General features: G+C 41.2%; 1 protein-coding gene across 2 annotated transcripts in view; it reads right to left on the bottom strand.

The window, feature by feature from the left end:
* Positions 1–17,338, bottom strand: part of CTTNBP2 (cortactin binding protein 2) — a 137,129-nt gene that overhangs the window by 108,764 nt on the left and 11,027 nt on the right. For both annotated transcript variants that reach the window (XM_004592479.3, XM_058654941.1), the window contains exon 2: positions 14,082–14,189. In XM_004592479.3, the coding sequence (XP_004592536.2) occupies positions 14,082–14,189 (108 nt within the window). The remainder of the gene's footprint in view (positions 1–14,081; positions 14,190–17,338) is intronic.

Raw genomic sequence — 17,338 nt, 5'->3', positions numbered from 1 at the left:
ATTGAGAGACAAGGCTTTTTTTTAATCCACTGATCCGTTCTTCAAATGGCCAAGATGGCAAGAGCTAGGCTGGGCTGAAGCCAGAAACTCCATCTAGATTTCCCACATGGGTGCAGGTATCCAAGCACGTGCGCAGCCCTCTGCTGCTTTCTCGGGCATATCAGCAGCAAGCTGGATCATAAGTGGAGCAGCAGCTGGAATTCACTCCTATATGGTATCCGTTGCTGCAGAAAGCCTAACCGGCTAGACCACCACATCAGCCCCACATCTCAGTAAATTAAAAAAAGTAGAAACCATACCATATCTTTTCATCTGGTTATCTAGATGGATAGATATGGTACCATATCATAGATAGATACGGTGTGATTATATATGTCATGTATGTATTATACTATATATAGTCTGAGAATAAACATATTCTTAGTCCACAAAGGAAGAAAATGGAAAGTAACATCAGGAAAAAGCAGAAAATTTACTAATATCTGAAAATTCAATAAGATGCGACTGAATTACCACTGGATCATTGGAGAAATTAAAAAAGAACTCATTCTTGAAAACAAAAATGAAGACAACAGATGAAAACATGAGATACATCAAAACAATAAATGAGGGAAATTACCACATATAGTGCTGAAATTTGAAAAAAATCTCTAATGAGCCAATGATGCACTTCAAGGACTAATAAAAACAAAATGAAATATACACACCAAAAGAAACCCCAAAATATTAGCAGGTGAGAAATAAAACTTGGAGTAGAAACAAACAAAATTAAAACTAAAAAACAAAATACAAAACTGGAATTCTGAGAAGATAAACATAACAAACATATTACAGACTATCAGAACAAAAAGAAAGACCTCAAATAAAAATAGAGATGAAAAAGGGATTATAAAAGACACCACAGGAAACCTAAGGATTGTTGAGAAACTACTATGAACAACTATATGTAGAAAAAAAAATGGAAAACTTAAAATTCCTGGTGTAATTTGTCAAGATTAAATAAGATACAGAAAATCTAAAAAGATTCATTGACAAGTACCAAGATTCAAGCAGAAACTAGAAACCTCTTATAAAGGACAAGTCCAGACACGATGGCTTCATTACTGAATTCGACAAAACATTTAAAGAGTAACCAACTCCATTACTTTTTAAATTATTCCAAAATATGGAAAGGTTGAAACTGTCAAACTCTAATTACTATACTAGCATCCCTTATACCAAATCAAACAGACACAACACACACAAAAACTACAATCTATATGCTGGATGGACACAAACGCAAAATTTCTTTAAAGAAAATTAGCAAATGGAATCCAACACTATATTAAAGATCATACATCAAGATCAGGTAGAATTTATCCCAGAGATTCAAGGGCACGCCAACATTTAAAAATCAATGAAAGTCATAAATCAGGAGAGCAAGAATAAAAACCAGATGGTCATCCCAATAGATACATGGAAAGCAACTGATAAAATTCAACATTGCTCTGTGATAAAACCCCTCCACAAATTGGAAGGAACATGCCTCAACATTATAAAGGCGATGTACGATAAGTCAGCAACCAATACCATTCTGGATTAGGAAAAGCTAAAGGCTCTCAGATCTGGAAAAAGAGAAGAATATCCACTTTCACCAGTTGTTCTCAATTTAGTATTGGAAGTGTTAGTAAGAGCAGTTACAGAAGACAGACAGGGCATCAAAATTGGGGAAGAAGTCAAAATTTTCATGTTTGCAGATGACAAAGTTGTATGTGGAAAACCCTAAATGTTCCACCAAAAAGTGGCCAGAGCCCTTAAACCAATTTAGTAAAGTCACAGGATACAAAAACAGCATACAAACACATTAGCATTTATACACCACCTGTGAATGATCTTAGAGAAACCAGAATAGAAATCCCATTCACAAAAGCTACCAAAAATCAAACATTTATCAATAAATTTCAAATTGAGATATCTACAATGAAAACTATAAAATACTGGTCATCTCAACAGATACACAGGGAAAAAAAAGAGAAATTAAGGGCAGAAAGAAAAAAAAGGGAAAGATTCCTTGCTCATGGATTGAAGGTTTTAATAACATTAAAGTCTATGCTAGCCAAAGCAACCTAAAAATTCAGCACAATCTATCAAAATACCAACAGCAGCTTTCACATAATCAGAAAATCAATGATAAAATTCATACGAAACCACTAAAGACACAAAAAAGCCACAACAATCCCAAGGAGGAAAATCAGATCAAGCTAGAAGCATCACAATACTTGTTTTCAAAGCACATTAGATAGCTTTAGTAACTGCAGCTCCAAACTACTGGCATAAAAATGTACACATAGATCCACAGAACAAAATATAAAGAGCCAAGGAAAAGTCCACACACAAAATCCAACCAGTGTTTGATAAAGGTGTCAAACACAACAAAGAAATAGCCATCAATAAATCGGGCTATGGGAAAGCAGTCGAGGATGCCCAGAGCCTTGGGACCCTGCACCCGTGTGGGAGACCTGGAGGAGGTTCCTGGCTCCTGGCTCTAGATCGGCACAGCACTGGCCATTGTGCTCACTTGGGGAGTGAATCAGCAGGCGGAAGATCTTCCTATTTCTCCTTTCCGTATATCTGACTTTATAATAAATAAATAAATTAAAAAAAAATAAATCAGGCTAGCAAAACTGGACAAATACATGTAGAAGAGTGACGCTGGGCCTTGAGTCTCAACCATATATAAAAATCAACTCAAGGGGTTGGCTGTGAGGTATAGGAGATTAAGTCTGCCTGTGATACCAGAGCCCCATATGAATGTTGGCCGAAGTTCTGGCTGCTCCATGTCCTATCCAGCTCCATGCTATTGTACCCTAAAAAGCAGCGGAAGATGGCACAAGGTGCTTGGGCCCCAACACCCACGTGGCAGATCTAGAAGAAGCTCCAGATTCTTGGCATTGGCCTGGCACAGCTTTGTCATTGTAATCATTTGAAGAGTGAACCAGTAGATGGAAGATCTCTCAATTTGTGCTTTACTGGTCTCTTTTTATCTCTTGCAGGTAATCAAAAAATAAAAGGTCTTTAAAAAAACGCGGGCCTGGCTCAGTAGCCTAGCAGCTAAAGTCCTCACCTTGCATGTGCCAGCATACTATACAGGTGCTGGTTCTAATCCTGGAGGCCCCACTTCTCATCCAGCTCCCTGCTTGCAGCTTGGGAAAGCAGTTGAGGACAGCCCAAAGCCTGGGAACCCTGCATCTGTTTAGGAGACCCGGAAGAGGCTTTAGGCTCTTGGCTTCAGATTGGCTCAGCTCTAGCTGTTGCGGCCGCTTGGGGAGTGAATCATCGGATGGAATATCTTCCTCTCTGTCTCTCTCCTCTCTGTATATCTGACTTTCCAATAAAATAAAATTTCAAAATATAAATCTTATTAAAACCTCAGGATATATCAAAGAAATGATGAACTTCCTTGAAGGAAACAGGGGGAACACACCAAGACTTCGGCTTAGTTGATGACTTTTGAGTAAGACTACAAAACACAGATAACAAAAGCAAAATTGGACAAATTCTATATATAAAATTCAGAAGATTTTGCACAGCAAAGGAAACCATCCACATAGTAAAGAAACATCCAACAGAATGGAAGAAACTATATGTAAGCTACTAACCCAACACAGGATTAACACCCACGATAGATCAGCAAGTCAGAAGACTCGGCAACAAAAACGACCAATCCGGTTAAGACATAACCAGAAGACATGAAGACAGTTCTCAAAAGAAATGGCCAACATAAAAATGGAAAAAATGCCCAAATATCACTAGCCGACAGGGAACTACAAATCACAACCACAGTAAAATTCCACCTCACCATGGCACCATGGACTATCATCACAAAGAATAACAAAGCTGATGAGGATATGGAAAATCAAACTCCTGTCCACTGTTGGTTGGAATATACATTAGTACAGCCACTGTGGAAATCAGTGATTTAAAAACTAGAAATGGAACTGCCACAGTATTCAACAAGCCCACCACTGGATGTATACCCAAAGCCATCAGCTCAAGGTATGAAAGAGAAGTCAGCTCCACCATGTGTATAGTAGTAACAGCCAAAATATGGAATTAACCGAGATATCCATCATCAGATGAACAGGTAAAGAAAATTACGTATACTTAAATAGACACACGGAATAGTGTAAGAAAAGAGTGAAATTCTGTCATTTGCAGCAAATGGGCACAACTAGAGAACATCAAGTTTAGCAAAACGTGACACAGAAATACCATATTCTCTTATATGTTGGAGTTAAATAATAGTAATAATACATTTCAATCTGAAGGCAGACAGGATATTAATTATTAGGCTCTAGGAGGTATGGGAAGGATATGAAGAAATTTGGATTAAAAATTAGGAGCTGCTGGGTGTGGCTCAGTAACTGAAAAAAAAAGTAATAAGAGGTTAATAGAGGAAAAAGGGTAAGAGGGACATAGGAACTCTTTGGATCATTACAAATTTTGTTGTTCAAATTTAAAAACGATCAGAGGATGAAATGTTAAATCAGTAAAGTTTAAAAAATATTTTGAGACAATTTGAAATCCACATACAGTTTTTCACAGTATGCTTTTTTCCACAAATTTGTTGAAGACTCCTTGTATACAAACCACATCTTACATACTCCATGACCAAGAGCGCCCCAAGGGTTTACCATCTATAATAAATGCGTCAACCATTCTATGAAATGAAAGCCCTCTTTGCAGAAGGCAAGGCAACTCACACTTGAGTGAGGACATCCATTCTACTTTCCATAGAAGAATTTCTTCAGAAGGATTATGGATTGTTAAACAGCCCGTCTCCTCCAGTATCTGATTTTATATGGGGTCATTAGGTGACCATCAATATTGTCATCATCCACTCAAAATAGGCCAACATGATTGTGTCAAAGGAGAACAAATTCAGAGCTGAATTTTCTTCGACATTCTCAACAGGGCATTTTTAGCACTGTGGGAAGCAATCTTCTATCTGACCCAACTGCAGAAGAGCTAAAATCAAAGCTGATTTTATAAGAAATATATCTTTGGAAAAATATATAGTAACCTTCATTCCCTTAAAAAATGATGAGCTTTTCAAAAAATAAGTGAATTAGATTGGAGAAATGAAGTTCAACATAGAATTTCACTTTCTAAAAACATTTCACATGAGGTTGAGCACTTGACCCAGGAATTAAGTCATCATTTGCGATGTCCATTCAAGTGCATGGTCCAAGTCCTCCATTTCAAATACAGCTTTCTGTTAATGTGCAGTGTGGACAGAAGCAGGACAGCTCAATTGGCACTCTGTCACCCGCATGGGAGACCTGGAGGGAGTGCTGTGGTGCTGGCTCTGGTCTGACTCTGCCCTGCTAATGAAGGCATCTGGGTAATGAACCAGTGAATGGGAAAAATGGGGTGTGTGTGTGTGTGTGCGCGCGCATCTTCCTTCAGATAAGATCAAGTATCAATCTTACTTTTAGGAACATCCTAATAGCTACATTCATTTGAATCTTAACAGTTCTATCAAAAGCACTGTTAGCTGCCAGGTGGCCAACATGAGAAGGGCACGCTCCACGCCAAAGAGCTCCACTGCAAGCATCCAAAGCAGTCATGTTCCTCAGGTAACCATCGAGAACATTCAGTCACGTTGCTGCCTCTCGGGTTCCCCTATGTCAGTCTATCAGCTGGGGATATCTCGTAAGTGTTTTGATTTCGGTGCCATTCTCTCTTGCTCTGGCTTCTTGCAGAAGCAAAGGACAATTTTCAGAGTGGCTTCAGACCCATGTTTCTACTTTATCTGAATAGTACATCAGAGAGAGAGAGAGAGAGAGAGAAAGATCTTTCATCCAATGGCTCACTCTCCAAATGACTGTAACCATCACAGCTGGGCCAGCCACAAGCCAGGAACTCCAAACATGTCTCTGCCATGTAGGTGGCAGGAAGCCAAGTGGTGGAATCACCAACTGATGCTTATGCTGGCACACATCAGCAGGAAGCTGGATGGAAAGTTGAGACAGAACTTAAACCCAAATAACCACTTAATCTGCTGTATCACAATGCTCATCCCTCATTTCTTATAATCAAGATGTGAAATTAGGGCCTGGAGCAACAGCTCAATGACTAAAACCTCGCCTTGCATGTGCCCAGATCCCATGTATGTGCCAGTTCGTGTCCTGGCTGCTCCACCTTCCAAGGCCACCTTTCCCTGCCTGTGGCCTGGGAAAGCAGCAGAGGACAGCCCAAAGCCTTGACACCGTGTACCCATATGGGAGACCTGTAAGAAGCTCCTGGCTTGTGGCTTGAGATCAGCTCAGCTCTGCCTGTTATAGCCACTTGCAGAGTGAACCACTTGGGAATGGAGGATCTTCGTTTCTCCTTCTCTCCATAAATCTGATCTGCCTTTCCAATAAAAATACAGTTTTTAAAACAGATAGAAAATTAATCATGAATATAGTAAGAAAAATTCTAGCTATGATATGTTAAGAAAGGAACTGGCTAAAAAAAGTAAGATGCCTTATAATGAAGCCCTACATTTTTGTATCTTAGGAAGTTCTACAAAAAACTTAAGGAGTTCTACAAAAAACTATCAATTGGACTACCATATCCCACATTTGAGATGATCTTCAAAATATACAAAAACATACTCCTGGTTATTTATACCTGATTCTACCCTGCAGTGAATGTGGATAAAATGGTACATCGTTGAACTTCAAAGGCTTCATTGTTAGTTTGTGCTCATGGCAGATATTCTGATAACATATCAATCAATCAATCTATCTATCTATATACATAACAAGAAAATGCTGCTTATTGACTTCTGTTGTTTATTACCACTTCTGGTCTATTTAATAAACACTTTGCTCTCATGACATTCCCATGGTCACTTTCTAATAACTAACCACTATTGTGGCATGTACTTTCTATTTTCTTCCTTTAATGATGGTCTAAATTTGTCAGAGATTGGCAGCTGCAGTATTTGTCCAGCTGGACAAAAGGCTCTGCTATTTAAAATCATCAGTTATCTGTATTTTACAAAAACTGATTTGCTTGTGGAAATAACAGTCTGATCAACATTCTTCTTCCTTTCTATAGATGCAGACAAAAGCATTATCTCAGCAGACAGGGAGGGGAACCGAAATTACTGTGTGCTTTCATGAATTCAGCCCTGCTCAGCAAATTCATTCATTCATTCACTAAACCGAACAACACAAATAGGGTCTGCTTTGGTCAATCCACCGCCCTGAATTCGTAGAATTTGGAAATACAAAGGGTTGCAGATTTCACTTAGCTGGAACCAGTAGAATGCCAGATCATGACTCTTTCATCTGTAGCTAGCAGGTAACTAACGCATGAGAACACTCACAAACTCTTTAGTTCAGCCATAGCTATTTTGCAAACCAGAGTGGGAGCAACACTGTATTCAGAAATTGCCTTAGTTCTTCCTAAACATGCCAGCACTGAACCATGTAACCACAAAGGAATCTTTATAAGGCACTTACATTATGCCTAAGAAACCACATTTAAAAATTTTTTTGTTTGTTTGAAAGGCAAAGTGAAAGAGACAGAGCCTTTTATCTTCTAGTTTACTCCTCCCAAAAGCCCTCAACAGTTGGGGCTGTTCCATGCTCAGTCGAGGAGCCTAGAACTCAAGCTGGGCTTCCAACATGTGTGGCAGGGACCCAAATACTTCAGCTGTCATCTGCTCCCAGGGTAGATACTAGCAGGAAACTGGATTAGAAATAGAGTTAGGACAAAACCCCAGGCATTCCCATTTGAAATATGGGCAATTTTAAAAATCCCTTTTGAAAAAAAAAGGCAGAGTGACTGGGACAAAGTTTTCCATCTGCTGATACACACCCACAAATGACTGCAACAGTCTGGGCCAGGCCAAAGCCAGGGCCTGAAACTTCACATGGGTTTTAGGGACCCAAGCACTTGGACCATCTTCTTTGCTTTCCTATTTTAGCAGTGAGCTGCATTAACAGTGGAGCAGCAGACTCTAACACTCCAATACAGGATTCTCACATTGCAGGTGGCAGCTTAACAGATCATCCCACAGTGCCAGCCTCACAATCAACAGATTAAGCCTTATATCAAACGCCTGTCCCACAAGGTCAATTTGCACACTCACAGTAACATAAAATGTATGCTTAGAAATGTTTGCTAAATTTGTTAAAATGGCATATTCAAAGGGTATGTGTTGTGGCCCTACAGCAACTCTTAGGCAGCAACTGATGGCCCAAACACTCAGGCTCCTAACAGTGCCGTGTGAGGCCTGGATGGCGCTCCTCACTCTTGGCTTCAGCCTGGCCTTGCCTTTCATGTCACATGCAATTGGATTGGACCAATGGATGGAAACTTTTTTCTTCACCATGCCTTTCAAAAGCAAACATTTTAAGTGGGCATTTCCAGATTACATTGTAACTCTGAAGGGAGGAATACTTTATAAGAAAACTCACTATTTCATTAGGTGATGTGTTCAGGTTTGCTGCTTTTAAGACAAGACAGCTTTAAAAGTCACATTTGCTTGACTAGAATTCCTTTAAAGCAGTGTTTCTAAACATGGGGCAGTTTTGTCCCCCCACTTGGCACAGTGCTGCCACTCCAGCTGGGAGCACTTAGCTGCAAAATGTTGCATGAAAGAAACTTAACCTATTGTGCTTTGGGTCTCTGACAATTTCCTGTATAAGGCCATTCTATCATGTATACATCCCTATGTCCCTAGCGTTGTGAGTGCATTTTATCTGAGAAATGACTGACTGGCTAATTTCCAACATTTTCATTGTCAGTAACTGAAGTCTGAGGTCAGAGGAAGAACTGCCATGTCTTAAATACACTCACAGTCAGCTTGGGTGTTAGGAATAGGTCACTTGGGACATCCACATGCATACCACAGTGCTTGGCTTCAAGTCCCAACACCAATTCCAGCTTCCCAATGATGCATATCCTAGGATGACATGGGAATAGCTCCAGTGCCTGGATCCCTGCCATGCAAATGGGAGGCTCAGATTTAGTTCCAGATGCTTGACTTCCAGCCTGGCTCAGCTCCTACTACTGTAGGTATTTGGAGAGTGAATCAGAATGGGACCTGTCTCTCTGCCTTAAAAGTAGGCATGTACAAAAAGCATACAGCCCATTGTTATTCACACAGTCTAAAAGGGGAAAGAAGGCATAGAAGTAATCTCAAGGTAAATGCCAAAGGAATTCATTGCTTCAGGGACATAGTATTTATACAAACTCATTTCTATGACAGCAGGCTGGGTCCTGTAGAATGTAGCCTAAGACAGACAATCATGATTTTAAAAATTTCATAATTGTAACATTCCCATTATCTAAACTCTGTCTCCCTTTGACTAACATACCAAGAAGCAAACCAATAGCAAGAGAAAAACAGAGGCAAAAATGTGAAAATTTTTACAGACTGAACATGTAGATTACAATTGCTGGTCTTAAATACACTATGTAATGGATTTTGAAAATTCAGTTGCATTCAATTTAAAAAAACTCTGTGTCCCTTTTGGTTTTCTGAAAACATTTGCTTCTCCCAGAACATATCCCCTATTAAACTGCAAAGTATTCTTCTTGGGACTTAATTGGAATATAAACATGAGATTATGTCAGTTAATATTCTACATCAAGTTTTTAGAACTCATATTTAATGATTACTCCTTGTTCGTGTTACTGGATTCCCCAGTTTTTCAAACTATTTCAAATCAGATCAAGTTATTTCAGTTAAGCAGTTTATGCAATTCACTTTATTATTTTTATTGATAAAATATAATCTCTTAATATAATGCCTTGAATATTCTGTTACAATACTGAATACTTTATACATTTAATGGTGACTTACCGCAGTGTGTTAAACACCTGCCCCAAGCTATATTTTTAAGAGTTTTCCTTTTGTAAAAACAAATATCTATTTCATTTATTTGAAAAGCTGAGAGATGGAGATTAACAGAGGAAGTTTCCATCCTCTGACTCACTTCTCAAAAACCTGACAATAGCTGGAGCTGGGCCAGGCTGAAGCTGGGAGCTTGGAACTTGATGCAAATTTTGGATGTGTGTAGCAGGGACCCAAGTACGTAAGCCGGACAAGGTGTACTTAAGCCCCGACAAGGTGTACCTCAGCAGAAAGCCAGACTTGGAGGCAAAGCTGGGCCACTACGCAGGCCCATCTACTGCAATGGTTTTGCAGCATGGCAGGGGGCAGCTGAACCTGTAAGCCACAATACCAGCCCCTACCAATTTTTTTATTAGTTGAAGATCAAAAACACCAGAAGAGTACAATTTAAAAAGTAAAATTACTTTGTCTGAAATGCATTTTTGAAGATTTAAGAATCCTGAAGAATTATAATGCTTCACAACAGAATCATATCTAGATTTTACAAAGTTCAGGATAATCATTAATACACTGCTTAAAAACAATCAGAAATCTAATATTTCTAAAAAGACAAAGGTTTACCTTTCTCAAGTTGAAAAGCAGCATAATGAGATTCAGGATATTCTGATAATTTAGAAATAAGTTATCTCATAAAGTAGAAATTACACGTTTCTCTCCTTCCCATTTCATTCTTGGGTATTAGTAAATTACTTCTACTACGAAACAAGAAGGCAATCAGACACCACATTTAAACCCAAGTCAATATTGTACTGGTTCCAGTAACTGAGAGAGACTTGTCAATCAGTAACCCCTGGAGCGTTTACGACAGCTCTGGGGTACATAAAAGCAGACTCTGTTACCTGCTCATGAAAACAGTCATCCAAACATGTAAATAAGTCACGATTCTCAATTAAAAAAAAATCACCTCAGTGTTGCAAGAATTCCCACATGCACGGAGTGTCATGTGAGGAGCTGGGTGCACATGCAAGCAGAAGGTGCTCATGCAGGGAGTCACAATCCCTTCAGGATTCCTTTTTGTTGGTAAGAAAAACATTAGTCCCCAGCCGCAGGAGCCCAGTCTCAGCCAGTGGCTCTCCACCACAGTTGTCTTCCAGAAAGTGGTTTGGAAGCAAGTAGAATTAGCACTGGGAAGGCAGAGGACAGGCCTGCCTCACATCTGGACTGTTCCATGCTCCTCAAGCTTTATTTCTCCCCAGATTTAAAACTGCTCATAGGACCATCTGAGCATAGAAGGGACCTCTTATTTTTTAAACCCAGAGGTGAGTGGTTTTAACTGTGGTAACCAGATAAGTTTTCTAGAGATTCAGCTCCATGTACACAGACTTAGCATTTTAGCAAGAATCATCCACCATTTCAGAAAAGTCACAGCACCCACAGCAAATCTGCTCATTGTGTCTGAGTCAATAAACAGCACACTGGAATTGGGATCCTTTTACAACTACTGCACTCGTGGTGGTGTTTAACAGATGCAAAGAACATGGACTTCTCTAGGTCTTCCAGTATAGTCATGCTCAAATATGTATGCATTAAAATCTATTACATAGGGGCCAACCTGTAGTAAAGCAAGTTAAGCAATGACTTCAAATACCGGTGTCCCAAATCAGAGTGCTGCTTCTCAGCCTGGTGAAGACGCATCTAATCCAACTCCGTGCTGATGCACTTGGGAAGCTAGCACAAAGTTGCCCATGAACTTGTTCCCCTGCCACACTTATGAAGACCAAGATGTAATTTCTGTCTCCTGGCTTCAGCCCAAGAGTTGGCTGTGGCGGCCACTTGGATAGAGATCTTGGATAGAAGATCTCTGTCACTGTCTCACCCTCTCTCCCTCTGTCATTTATAATGAAAAGGAACCATTTTATCATAAATTATTTACTTGTTATGTTCATATTACATTATAGCAACATTATAAAATGATTTTTAGCATGCAATTAGAACACAAAGTTGGGGATGGGCATTGCAGTGCAGTGGTGTGAGCATCAGCTCAGGATGTCCACATACCATGCTGGAGTACCTGGATTTTAAGTCCTGGCTATCTGGCTTTCACTCCAGCTTCTCACTAATGCATCTGTGAAGGCAGTGGAAGGTGGCCAAAGGACTTGGGCCCCTGCCACACATGAGGGAGACCAGATGGAGTTCCAGGTTCCTGGCTTCAGCCTAGCCAAGACTAGTTGGTGGGCATCTGGGATGTGAACCAGGAGATAGATATTTCTGTCTCCATAAATCTGCCTTTCAAATAAATATTAAGATGTAAAGTTTATTTTGATACAAAAACTTTTAAACTTTTCCATAGCTATGTTTTTATAATAGTTTCCATGAGCTTTTGAGGGTTTCTCATACGAATAGATTTTTTCTTACAAAATTTGCACCAAAATAAAGTTATCCTTTAACTCGATCATTCATGAACTTTGTGAGGCACTCATTCTGTTGTTATCCATGAATTTCAAGGTAGGGTGGTAAAGAGGGTACTACGTAACTTTTTTAAATAGATGTACTTATTTGAAAGTCAGTTACGGAGAGAGCGGGAGAGACTGGAAAGGAGGAGATCTTCCATTCACTTCCAGGGCCTGGCCTGACCAACTCCACAAAGTGGACATTTGTATCCACTTGCAAGCAGGCTGGTCACAGGTCTAGGGAGCAGAACTTCTCACTCGAGAGGCAACACCTGCCACTCAACATTTCCCTGCACACAGGATGATTAGGATCCCATTTGTGAGGCAATTGTCCTGCCATCAAGTTGAAAAATAATTACTATGCCTTCTGCACCAACTTCCAGTTTGTAGAAATATACTGATTTCAGGAACTGCCTTCCCTTTGCCATACCCACCCTCTCCATCAGCTCCACTATTGTGTCCTTTCTTTGCCATAGAAGACCCTCCTGACACAGGCAACAACTTGTTCACATTTTGCAGATTTTCAGGGAATAAGGCAATCCCCCTAAGACAAAGTTTGAGGAAATACTCCTTGGAGAAGTAAGATGAATTCAAACTTTATATGTAATAAATACATCACTCTTGGTCAAACTGCCAAGTGTCAGGACATAATTGATTAGGTAACTGCATATACTCAACTATGAAAGAGTCAACACACAAACTTTTGTTAACCCAGGTCCCAGAACAAGTGTCAGTTGTTTGGACTCCCTTAGAAACTCTGAAGAAAGTTTACTCAAGGGCATGCATTTGGTATAGCACTTGGAAAGTCTGCATCCCACATTTGGGTGCATGGTTTGAGGCACAACTACTGTTTCTGATCTAGTTTCCTGCTAATATCCTGGGAGGCATGTGGAACACTCAAGGGTTCCAACTTCTGCTTTCAGCCTGGGTCAACCGTGGTTTTTTGCAGTCCCTTGGGACGTGAGCTGGAGGATGGAAGATCTCACTGTTCTCTTCAAACAATAAATGAAAATTAAAAATTTGAAAAATGGTTTTACCAACATTATTCTTTCAAAAGAAAACATTGAGGTGTTTAATTAATGCATTCTTTCCAACTAGACAAAAATAATGAGTTACCTATAAACATTTACTTTTCTGTTATGAATCTCCAAAAATAAAAATCACTTGTAATTCAGATTTAATCAGCAATATTTTTGAAAGATTTATTTATTTGAAAGAGTTACAGACAGAAAACAAAAGAGATACGTCTTCCATCTACTGGTTCACACCCCAAATGGCCGCAGCAACTGGAGCTGGCCAGTCCAAAGATATGAGTGAGGGGTTTGCTCTGGGTCTCCCACGTGTTTGGCCCATCTTCCCTGATTCCCCAGGCGTATTAGCAGGGAGCTAAACTGCAAGTGGAACAGCTCCCACATGAGATGCCAGTGCACCAGCCCCCAGCAATATTCTAGAAGATTCTTTCAATTTTTCTCCTCTGCCCTCTTATACACATAGCATGCCAAATAATCAATTTTATGAAATACATCTTTAACCAAAGAAATCTGACTAGGATTGCTAAAGTCAGTGGGCCGACTTTTGTTGCCTACATGAAACACGTTACTTGCAGTCTCCATCGTCTCAATGGCCAAACATCAAGGCTCTTGGGAGACACCTGCTAGTCTAAGGGGAAATTTAAAATGGATTTGATTCCGAAATTAAGGAAGCTTTGCAACCAGATATTTGAAAAAAAAAAATTTTTTTTAAAGAAGGAAGAGCGTCACATGGCAGCGAGATCTGGTGTAGCAGTTACTTACCCGCAGGGCTTCGATGACGAGGTCTCTGGCCTCCAGTTCGCCTTCCATCACACTGAGCAACATCCGCAGCTCTGACTTGCTGAGGTTGTCCAAATCAAATTCCTTTTTCTGCAAAAGAAAATTTTTAAAGGCAATGAAAACACTGTTCCTAACATAGATGCACACCACCCAAAGGCCCGCAAAGGAAGAGTATATATTTTCTTTCCAGGAGCCCCCTTCATCCAAGAGGCACTTGAGCCTGTTTCACAGCAGAACACCACCGAGCCCTGCCATTCTGGGTGGAGAGGCGGGACCCCCAGAGCCAGTCTACTGGAATCTGCGAGATACAGTTTGCCTACACACCTGCATTCACAACTCCTCTAAACTACACATGCAAAGTTCCTGGAGTCTGCAGGCAAACCGGACTGGTATACATTGAGGAGACATTTCCAGGGGAGATGAGAAAACACAGAGGTATTCCTAGAAGGGCCTAACACCAAGGCTCCCGGGAGGTTATTATAAATTTCATGACTTCCAATCATAACAGTCATGCTCCGCAGAGCACTTGGCAGCACAGGCCACCAGTCGCCAGCCGCCAGCCAAATCTGGTCCACAGATGGGTGGTATTTGAGCCGCAAGGGGTTCCCCCCCACCCTACATTCGGCCAACATTGGGATACTCTAAAGATGTCAGCCAAAGAAATCCAGATCCTTGGCTTGTCTTCAAAAGTCAGATGAGCGGGTAACCCAGAGTCAGATTCCTCTATGAGCTAGAGTCTGCAGAGCGAAGTGACAGCTGCCTGTTCAGACAAAACATGCTTTTCCTCCTGCTGGCCCTGCTTACCACCACAACCACCATGCACGCGCACATACACACATACACACACATGGCATGGATACATGGTCAGGTATAAATACTGGCATTCTGGCTGTATCTACCTTCTGAAAGAACTTTAGGTGACATGTCTGTGGCTTCCTGAAATTCTGGACAGTGGGACAGAGACCTGAGGCTGGCGTTCATGAGTCTTTCAGAGACACAGGTGTCAAGACTAGCGTGCCAAGGGTCCTTAATCCCTAACCCAAAGCACTCCCAACCTCGCTGTCTCCTCCACCCTCTTGTCCTGGGTGACCCCACACAATGTCACAGCGATGCCACTGACAGCTGTTGTCTGGTGTTCAGCACCAACCTTGGCCCTCACCACAACTTCCACCAGTGAGTCCTTCTGCCACCCAAACAGACAAGGCTGAGAAAGGTTCGAGGCTCACAGTTTAGATCAGGGAAATCCAAGGCTGGAGCTCCTTCCACAACACACACCTGGCTCTTCCCTTTGGCTAGAGATCTGTCCAGCCAACCCAGTGGCCACCATAAAGATGTGAACACCCCCCACCCTGCCTGTGTCCGTGCCCCTAGCCCCAGAAGCCGTTCCTTGTTACATCCCAGTGTAGCTCCCGATGGTTTCCAAAGCATTCTCATAAAAGCCAAGTTAAACCTACATGATGTTGGCATCTGTTTTTTAGTTAAAGAAACCACTACTCAGCCTTTATGAAAAGTACAAAATAAATACAAGTAATCAAGTACATCGTATGTTCTCATAGATGAACAGTAAAGTGGAGACTAGCACACTGGATAGTAAAGATACATTGCAGTAGGCATCTCTACTCCCAAATAAGAGGACTTGCACTGAAACGTGTAAATATACCCATATAGCATGATACTAGATTTTCTACCTTCACCTATACCTACCAAACCATGACCCATTCAAATAGCAGAAAGTGATACTTGCACATATTACTAAAGGACAATACTACCATGCTAATTAAAAGCAAAATGACAGGCAGGGGAAACAGAGGGAGGCAAGAGTGGGGGCAGAGGGAAAACCCCTAACCTATAAAACTATCTCAGCATAGAACAAAGCAAACCACTACTCAAACAAGTCAAACAATGTGCCCAGACTATGTCACAAGTGTAGGATACAACCAGGACACATGAGGACACCCCAGGAGTGGGCCCTGCTGGCACCCCACAGCTGCACAGTCCCAGTGTTCTTAGGACCTTTAAGTTCAGATGGAGCAGTGCTGCCCATGAGCCAGGAAGAACTGCTTTAGTGTTGACATATCCAGTGCTATGCTCTCCTTGACAGCACATTAAAGAAAACAGCACCTTCAAGTCAGGGTTTTTCACAAGGCATGCCCTGCCCTGGTTGAAAGGACACTTCCGGAAAGAGATGCACTAGGGCAAAGAGATCAGAGCTCAGGAAATCTGAAATTTTATTTTTAAAAAGGTCTTAAAAATCTTCTTGCACACATGCTAGACAGAGCAGTGAAGTCAAAGTAGAGACTTAGAATGAAAATTGAGAAAACAATCATCTCAAAATGCCCTAAAGTATTTATAGTTCTGGGAAGTCCCTACTTGGAAGATAAACCAGATGCATCCAAGGTAAAAGGAAAAATCCAAAATCCAGGGCTCAGATTCTGTTCCCACCACATACTACTCAGGTCAAGTCTCAGAATTTGATTGTGCTCCAACTTCATCACACATAAGAATCTCTAGGAAACAATTTTTTTAAAGGGGGGGATGGGGAGCAAGATAGGTGGGGTCTGGCATTGTGGCACAGCAAGTCAAGCCCACTCTCGCATCTCATATACGAGCACCAGTTTCAGCCACAGCTTCTTCATTTCTAACTCAGCTCCCTGCAAATGTGCCCAGGAAAGCAGCAGAAAATGTCCAGGTTCTGGATGCCTGTAACCTGGCTTTAGCCTGGCACAGCCCTGACATTGTGGTCATGTTGGGAGTGGATGAGCAGATAAACGATCTATGCTTCTCCAACACTGTCTTTCGATTCTTTAAGAAAAAAAAAATTGGGCCAGTCGCAACAGCCCAGTGGCTAACTCCTCACCTTGCACATGCTGGGATCCCATGTGGACACCCATTTCTGTCCAGCTGCTCTACTTCCCATCCAGCTCCATGCTTGTGTCCTGGGAAAGCAGCAGCAGATGTCCCAAAGCCTTGGGACCTTGCACCCAAGTGGGAGATTGACAGGAAAAGCCTGGCTTTGGATCAGCTTAGCTCCAGCCATTGCGGCTACTTGGGGAAGTGAACCAGCAGATCTTTCTCTGTGAATCTGCCTTTCCAATACAGGCCAATCTTTAAAAAGTTGCCTCGATTCACTTATAAAACTATTGGAGACGGTATAGTGGCATATAAAGTTAAGCCTCTGTCTGCAATTCTGGCATCCATCTCCCAGGCCCTGGCTGCTTCACTTTTGATGCACTTTCCTG

Source organism: Ochotona princeps, chromosome 25 (assembly GCF_030435755.1).
Source record: "Ochotona princeps isolate mOchPri1 chromosome 25, mOchPri1.hap1, whole genome shotgun sequence".
NCBI classification, from domain to species: domain Eukaryota; kingdom Metazoa; phylum Chordata; class Mammalia; order Lagomorpha; family Ochotonidae; genus Ochotona; species Ochotona princeps.
The sequence above is the reverse complement of the archived record's forward strand: the minus strand, read 5'-3'. Positions and strand labels throughout refer to the sequence as shown.